The 8,664-nt window shown below is 37.4% G+C and overlaps 2 protein-coding genes across 13 annotated transcripts in view; one reads left to right on the top strand and one right to left on the bottom strand.

The window, feature by feature from the left end:
* zbtb26 (zinc finger and BTB domain containing 26) overlaps positions 1-8,664 on the top strand; it is a 1,115,122-nt gene that overhangs the window by 4,773 nt on the left and 1,101,685 nt on the right. The window lies entirely within an intron of this gene.
* The window catches only part of pdzd2 (PDZ domain containing 2), a 192,590-nt gene continuing 186,823 nt past the window's right edge, over positions 2,898-8,664 (bottom strand). For 11 of the 12 annotated variants that reach the window (XM_017306570.1, XM_017306566.1, XM_008417432.2 and 8 more), the window contains one exon: positions 2,898-5,118. In XM_017306570.1, the coding sequence (XP_017162059.1) occupies positions 4,855-5,118 (264 nt within the window). In that variant the 3' untranslated portion in view covers positions 2,898-4,854. Of the gene's footprint in view, positions 5,119-5,243; positions 5,301-8,664 lie in introns of all 12 variants that reach the window. The other variant, XM_008417436.2, reaches the window with a different exon arrangement.

Below are 8,664 nucleotides of genomic sequence, written 5' to 3'. Positions count from 1 at the left end.
AATAGAGTTGAAGCCAAAATCGCTTTATCTCAGCAAAATAAGTAATAAATGGACTTCTTGAGTTTACTAAACTCCACAGTTACGTTCCTATTTAGGTAGATTTTGACCAGCTTCAAAATGCTGCGAAGCAGTATATCTGGCTGTTTTAAACTGGAATCAGGTCTAATTCTTATGTTTCAATAGAGTTAAAGCCAAAATCGCTTTATCTCAGCAAAAGAAGCAATAAATAGACATCTTGGGTTTATGAAGCTCCCCAGTTAATTTTCAGTTCACTTAGATTTTGGACGGCTCCGAAATGCTGAGAAGCAGTATATCTGGCTGTTTTAAACTGGAGTAAGGTCTAATTCTCATGTTTCAATAGAGTTGAAGCCAAAATAACTTTATCTCAGCGAAAGAATTAATAAATGGACTTCTTGGGTTTATGAAGCTCCACAGTTAATTTTCAGTTTAGTTAGATGTTGGACAACTGCGAAATGCTGAGAAGCAGTATTTCTGGCTGTTTTAAACTGGAATCAGGTCTAATTCTTATGTTTCAATAGAATTGAAGCCAAAATCGCATTATCTCAGCAAAAGTCGTAATATATGGACTTCTATGGTTTACGACGCTCCACAGTTAATTTTCAGTCTTCTTAGATGTTGGACAGCTCCGAAATGCTGAGAAGCAGTATATCTGGCTGTTTTTAACTGGAGTAAGGTCTAATTCTCATGTTTCAATAGAGTTGAAGCCAAAATCGCTTTATCTCAGCGAAAGAATTAATAAATGGACTTCTTGGGTTTATGAAGCTCCACAGTTAATTTTCAGTTTAGTTAGATGTTGGACAACTGCAAAATGCTGAGAAGCAGTTTTTCTGGCTGTTTTAAACTGGAATCAGGTCTAATTCTTATGTTTCAATAGAGTTGAAGCCAAAATCGCTTTATCTCAGCGAAAGAAGCAATAAATGGACTTCTTGGGTTTACGAAGCTCCACAGTTAATTTTCAGGTTAGTTAGATGTTGGACAGCTCCGAAATGCTGAGAAGCAGTATTTCTGGCTGTTTTAAACTGGAATCAGGTCTAATTCTTATGTTTCAATAAAGTTGATGGCAAAATCGCATTATCTCAGCGAAAGAATAAATAAATGGACTTCTGGAGTTTACGATGCTCCACAGTTAATTTTCAGTTTAGTTAGATATAGGACAGCTCCGAAGTGCTGAGAAGCAGTTTATCTGGTTTTATTAAACTGGAAGCTGGTCTAATTCTTATGTTTCAATAGAGTTGAAGCCAAAATCGCTTTATCTCAGCGAAAGAAGTAATAAAAGGACTTCTTTGTTTTACCACGCTCCACAGTTATTTTCAGATGAGGTAGATTTGGGACAGCTCCGAAATGCTGAGAAGCAGTATATCTGGCTGTTTTAAACTGGAATCAGGTCTAATTTTTATGTTTCGATAGAGTTCAAGCCAAAATCGCATTATCTCAGCGATAGAAGCAACAAATGAACTTTATGGGTTTACGACGCTCAACAGTTAATTTTCAGTTTAGTTAGATGTTGGACAGCTCCGAAATGCTTAGAAGCAGTATATCTGGCTGTTTTAAACTGGAATCAGGTCTAATTTTTATGTTTCGATAGAGTTCAAGCCAAAATTGCATTATCTCAGCGATAGAAGCAACAAATGAACTTTATGGGTTAACGAAGCTCCACAGTTAATTTTCAGTTTAGTTAGATGTTGGACAGCTCCGAAATGCTGAGAAGCAGTGTATCTGGCTGTTTTAAACTGGAATCAGGTCAACTCAATAGAGTTGAAGCCAAAATCGCTGTTATGTATTTAGTTCTTATGTATCAAATGATTAGCAGGCAAGAAGCCAAAAACGCTTTTTCTCAGCGAAAGAAGTGAAAAATGGACTACCTGTGAATTCGCAGTTCTACATTCAAATTTCAGCCCTATTAGATGTTGGACAGCTCTGAAATTCTATTTATAGTTTTCCAGACAATCATGGATCACACAAAAACATACACAAATTACTAACGTTTTTTTTTTTTTTTTGCACTGTTGTAAGTTTTAAACAATCTCCCCTTCAGTTGAACCTTATAAGTGGAGACACCTTGTTGATGTTACCACTATCAAATAACTTGCAATTTAAGTATTGGCAAGATCAATGTAGTTTTCACAGGCAGCAGAGTTTTGTCAGCAGCTGCTGAAAAGTCACTAAAAATTACTTTTAATGTCCCTTAGTTACTTTTCAAATCAAGTAATCAGTAATCTAACAAAGTTACTTTTTCAAGGAGTAATCAGTAATCTGATTAAAGTTACTTTTTCAAAGTAACTATGCCATCACTGGTTATAATGCTTTACTTTGAATTGATATCAAGATTTGATTGAGGCAGTTTTCTTTTATGTGGGAATTGAAAGCTTTAATGTCTTTAAGATATGTTTATAGCAGATTTAATAGAAAATAATATTATGACCAAATAGCACTGAAACTACGAGTACAACTAAAGGCACTATTTTGTGATGCCGTCAGAATTATGGGTAACTCGCATTGTTTTTCTTTGGGGAAATTTTTTTTTAAAGTGGACAAGACAGAATATTACTACCACCAGTTTTCTTTCAAATAGCAACAACTCAATGAGTTCAAAAGGTCAGGTGCTACTGCTAAGATCCACATACGTTTAAATCTGTCAGCCTGTCATGTCTCTGTTCTTATTTAATGATTAAATATAACCAAGTCATGATTTGTAAAGTGTTTCTATTTGCTGTGTGAATCAAATGCAGGAAAATCAACTCAACCCATCAAACTTTAACAATAAGTTTATAACTGAACTTAAAAAAATATGTAGGATGTGATACATAATAAAACATAACATGCTTTAATAATTTTAAATATTTTAATTTTAATGAAAGCACGCAAAAAACATTTTTGCAAGGTTTTCACAAAAACTCATTGAAAAACAACACAACAAAACAAAATGCTGAAAAACCAAAGCCCTGAAAACAGGGACTGAGCTCATTCTAGACTAAAGTGAAAGGGAGAAAAACTATGTCACATAAGAAAAACATTTGAAGAATTTATTGGAAATTATATTCCATAAATCACAAAAGCTCTCTGTAAAATGAAACCCCCCACCCCATTACATAGCAATAAGAATGTTAGTTGAGAGGTTTGGTGGAACCATTAAGAACATGTATGCTGACTTATGTCCATGCTGACTTGTGTCTACTGTTGCCAATATATGTTGGCAACAGTAGAAACCATGTGAAGGGGTTCCATTGAGCAATCTTTGTAACAGAAGCACTTGCTACTAAGGTATGAGAGCTAAACCTGTTCCCCTTACAGAAAATAGAAGTCTTACATAATTTTATGTCTAAACTCAAAAACATACCTGGAATGTTGCTTTGATTAGTCCATGCATGTTTGAGGAATCCTTTAATCTCCTTACTCAGGAGTTCTTTCACCCCACAGAGTACCTCTCCCCTGCGCCTCACCCACAATGCTCCACCAGACTAGCAGCAGGAGCTATTAGCAAACACCTGGTGGAACTGCGTGTCTGCTGAGCTCATCATACGAACAACACTTCTAAGAACGGTTGTCAACAGCATAATAAAGGAGCTATGTTGTGATAATATACTGAAAGCAGAGTGTCAAAAAGAGCAAGAGCTTCTCAAATAGATATCAAGGCATCAAATGGTCAATTTTCTTCTAAGTCATGTTTGATACACAGCATTGTCATAACTGAAGGTTGATTGTGCTATAAAAAGGAACTATGAATCTGAAAAATGCTTAGTATTGCTCCTGTAAAAAGAGCCAGGACAGATAAAAAGCCAGGTAATGCCTTTTCCAGGTGATAACAGCCAGCGCAAACAATGACTGGGCCTGGAACAGTGTTTATTGGTGTTTAACAGTCTGTAGGGCCATTACCAAAAGACTGGGCTGTTTTTGACATTGTCTTTGTCCTCCAGTGGCTTAGGACAAACTGACCACTTTTACTCACTTTCTTCTTCAGCTCCTCTACAATTTGAATTATTTGCTCTTACTTCAACTGTTAACTTTTTCTGTCAGTTATTTGTCATTCCATAGAATGACACCTTCACCTGGTCTTTCATTCCAATTGCTTGTAATCTTTCCTGGAAGACAGCATCGACTGAGATAATGCTCAAATTAACTAATTGTTCTCCCTCTCCTTCTATTAACCTTTTACTTTTATGAACATCAAAAACAATCGTACATCCGTTTATCTGTTTCTTGTGCATTCTGCTTTGTCTTGTTAAACCCCTAGTCGGTCATGGCAGTTGGGCACTTGTGTTTAGCCCATTTGTGGTCCTAGAGGTTTTTCTTCTCCAGTCGCTACATGCATGCTACATATTAGACTTAGAGACAGTGCAAGCGATTGTTTCTACATGTTCATCCGGGAGGAATGAATACTGCAAGTTAACGACTCAATACAATCTGCTGGGTTTCCTTAGAAAGAAGCTTTTTAATATACTTTGAAAAATGTATTGAGCATACTGTACGGTTTCATTTCTGGGACCAATTGAAATGATTTTCTTGTAAAGTGCCTTGAGATGACATTTGTTGTAAATTGGTGTTATGTAAAATTAATCGAATTAGATCCTGCAGTTTATTTTCAATATGCTGAAGACTGCTGTCCTTTCTACTCTGTTATTTTACCTAACATATAACTGTAGTAACTAAGGTGGAATAAAACCCAGACTTTTATCATTTCTGCTCCCATAACAGTTTTAAAGTAGGCTGTGGTGATCACCATTTAGTCTGATACATTTTACACATCGGACCAGACCATTTCAATAAAGCTTGGTAGGGATGGCAGTAAATTCAAGAACCAGTGATAAGTTTGGTTAATTTATCATAGATATGTTCCTAAACAACATCAGCACGTGCCTCCACAAGCTTATTTCCTATCGTTTGAAGACAACAGTCTTTGTCAGAGATGCTCCGTTTGCATTCATCATTTCTCCAAATGACAACTAAAGCTTGCTTGGAGTATCTGGCCTGATGAAGGCAGGACACAACTGCTACATGGGATTTACTCTTCAAACTTGTTCCATTAATGGATAAAATGGTGTCACCGCTTTGAATTGTTCCTTCAAGGCTAGCTGCTCCCTTGGAGAAGATCCGGTGAACCTAAGCACAAAACAACCAGTTTTAAAGCACTTCTGACAATAGAGGGAAAAATTATTAGAAATTAAAACCACACCACCTTTATATTTTATTCTAGAGTAAATGCATTTTTCATAAACAAATCTTACTTTTCATAGACTTTATCACAGCAAAGTAATCCAGTATGTATGTGTCTAAAGATGATGCTATAAAACAAACATCACAGGAAACCCTGTTATTATTTATTATAGCAGTTGGACCATTGAGATCTGATTCAAGAATACGGATCTAAATAAAAATCCATCTTTTGACTGTTGCTCTTTATTTCTTACTGAAGATTGGAGTCAAACGGGGAAAAAAATCCTTTTAATTTTGATCAGTTTTGAGCAACATGTTTCAATCTCATTACCTGAGCAATTTCAAGCCTACAGTTTGAATATTTCTAACATGACAAACTAGTAGTATTTATTTATTATTTTTTTCAACTGTGTCAGGTCAGACAGTGTTGTCTGAGTTCCAGGCTTGGGTGGACATTACAGACATATTGCCAGCCAGAGTCAGCTGTGTCATTATTATTATTATTATTATTATTATTATTATTATTATTATTATTATTATTATTATTATTATTATTATTATTTTACCTCTGAGTGGTCAAGTTTCTACTATTCCAAATTAAATTTCATACAGTAGGGGCTCCCACACTTCTGTTTCCAACACTTTTTTCAGCCATTACAACAGTTTAATCCTTTGTTAGCATGTGGTAACGTGATTTCAGAGCCACCTTTAACCACAACATGAGTGGTAAAATGCTCACGCCGGTTTTAACACCTGTGTGGCAGTGACGGAGAAATGTTGCTGCTGTGCAGAACTGCAGTGTGTTAGAGTCATTGCAGTCACCCAGCAAAATGCAAAGAACTTTGCAGTCCCACCCCCAAACTAAGCGAGCGAGTTGATTAATGCTGGTGGATTCTAATTTCAAATGTATTCATATCCCAAATTGGGCAATTGATGTTACAGCAAGTAAAAAAACTAAAAGACAAAGTATCTAAGATTAAAAAATAAAAAACAACGAAACATACCAAAAGGACATGAAATACAAATCAATACATAATTGGAAGAGTACAGCAGTTTATTTCATTATTGACTGACAATTGCAACAAACACTAAATCAGGTGCAAGTCCCCCTACCTTGTCCTGCATTAAAAAGAGATATTGCCTTAGGAACAAAAGAGTGCTTGTACCTGTTACTTTTTATACTAAAAAGTCTGAGCCTGATGCCAGAAGGCAGAAACTGGAACTCAACATGTAAAGCAGGGGTCCCCAAACTTTTTCCTGTGAGGGCCACATGACTTTTCCCTTCTTTGGTGGGGGGCCGGAGTCAGTTTGTAACAGAAAAAGTGYGACGATTGCARGASTGCCTAAATGTAAAAATATATTGTYTTCCAGAAAGCACAATCAAATAACTCTCTCTGGGTTCTTCACAGAAAAAATCCAGGAAGGATTATAGTCCGTATTTTCCGAACTACGAGCCACACCGTACTATAAGCCACAACCCCAAAAATTTTTTTTTTTTTTTTTTTTTAAACCAGTAAATATACACAAATAAGCCGCAGATATCTCTGCCGGTTTTCCACAACGACGCAGCAGCAGCAGAGGGGGGCGGACACCCAAAATCTGAGTCATAACAGGTCAATTGAATATCACATTTATTATGGTTGAAAAAGAAAAAGTTGCCAAGACTGGATCTAACAGAACTGATTACGGTAGTTTCCGAACGGTAACTGTAACAGTAAAAGTGCTGATCCTTCGTGTCTGTTAGCACGTGCTAAATCAGTGGTCCCCAACCTGTTTATTACCGCGGACCGGTCAAGACTTGGAAATTTTGTTGCGCCCGGGGGAAAGGGGGTGGGGGGACGAACAGTCAGATAAGGCTTTTGTATGTTGGTGTTCCCACTAAATACTGAATGTGCCCTGTTTGGGTTGTCTTGGCCCTTTTATCGCAGCCTGTGGGGTTTTCCCTGACTGGGAACGAGAATACAACCTGCTGAATGTGACAGGTAGTCAATCAAAAAGTACAGTGACGTAAGAACAGAGTGGAATCCCAAACAGCTGACAGCGCAACTGAGAGTCCGGTGGATATCGGAGATGATATGTGGAAATGTTTATTATTAAATCTAAAAGGTCATTATGTTTATTCAGTTAAAAATGTTAACTATGAAAAAACATTCACCTCCAAATCATAGAGCGGCTGCTCCGTCGTCTTTTATCCACCGCCTTTTCTTCTTCTTACATCTTTTATCTCTTAAAATGAGTCCACAAACTATCACTACTGCTTCTACATTGTCATCCGTGTTTGCTTATTCTAAATTCCCGCTATGTTGGGGGATTTTACTGGATTATCCTCTGGAATCCGGATGTTCGTGACTGGAATCGGTTCGTGCCGTGTGGCTGAACACGAACCGATCGAACCTGTTGTACTTTTATCAGCTCTGTGGTCACATAGGTTTGGAGAATCGACCGACAATTCTTAAATCTTGCCGTCTAAACCAGACTTAAGACTCAAAAGCTCTACTCATCTCCTCTCGACCACTGCCCAAACGCTTGGACTCTGGTCGCTATGGTAACGTTTATATATCCCTTCAAAATAATATACAGAAGCGCCACAAAAACTAACATTTTACTTTCGTGAAAATTTTAACTCACGATAATGACTAACGGGAGCCCTGAACTTGTTTCTCTGCAACGATACGGTTCCATCTGGGAGAGATGAGAGACAATAACACCTGACGTGTTGCTTGAACACAGCCCGCTTGGTCTCTACATGACAAAGCAATTTGAAGCTTCATTGCCTCATTAGCAGCCGGTCGCCGCATGCTTGTAATGTGGGACTCACCTAGCGGTCCAGGATAAATCCATTCTCCTGTCTCTTCTCTGGGCCTTTTCCCCTTTACTTTCCAAAGACATCTGATCTGTTTCTTACTCATTTTCATGCTTGTGGGCTCAGTGTTGGCGCGCAAGTAACTAGACTTCCAATGATTCACTTCCTGCTAAAGAGCCCCCTGGTGGTTGAAGAAAAATCCACATATAAACGGCTTCTAGTCCGGAAAATACGGTAAATGAAAAAAAACTCTGAATGCTTTCAGGTGTTACGTCAATCCGCGTTTCCCCATCAGATACGGTTCCCCCTGCGTCTTCTTGCCGCTCCGTCCCGCCCACGTGGCAAAATACGCGCGTATTTTGCCGCATGTGCTGAGCACTGAGAAAGCACGTGCATAGGGAACTAGGGACACCGTGAAAGCTCAAACAACATCTTTTGGCAAAGTTGTCACTTTCTTCACGTTTTAGCGGGAAACTAATAATAATAACAACAATAATAACAATAGCAACAACAACAATAATAATAGTAATAGTAATAAATAAGTGATGATAAATACAAATATCTCACATAGATATTATAATTATTATAAATGTATATATATGTTTAGTTATATATATTTATGAAATAAAAACAGGGCAATGTATTTTAATGCTCGATATTACCCATCAGATACCGTTCCCCTTGTTTTA

This window comes from Poecilia reticulata, linkage group LG9, assembly GCF_000633615.1.
Source record: "Poecilia reticulata strain Guanapo linkage group LG9, Guppy_female_1.0+MT, whole genome shotgun sequence".
NCBI classification, from domain to species: domain Eukaryota; kingdom Metazoa; phylum Chordata; class Actinopteri; order Cyprinodontiformes; family Poeciliidae; genus Poecilia; species Poecilia reticulata.
This window is presented reverse-complemented; position numbering and strand designations above follow the sequence as displayed.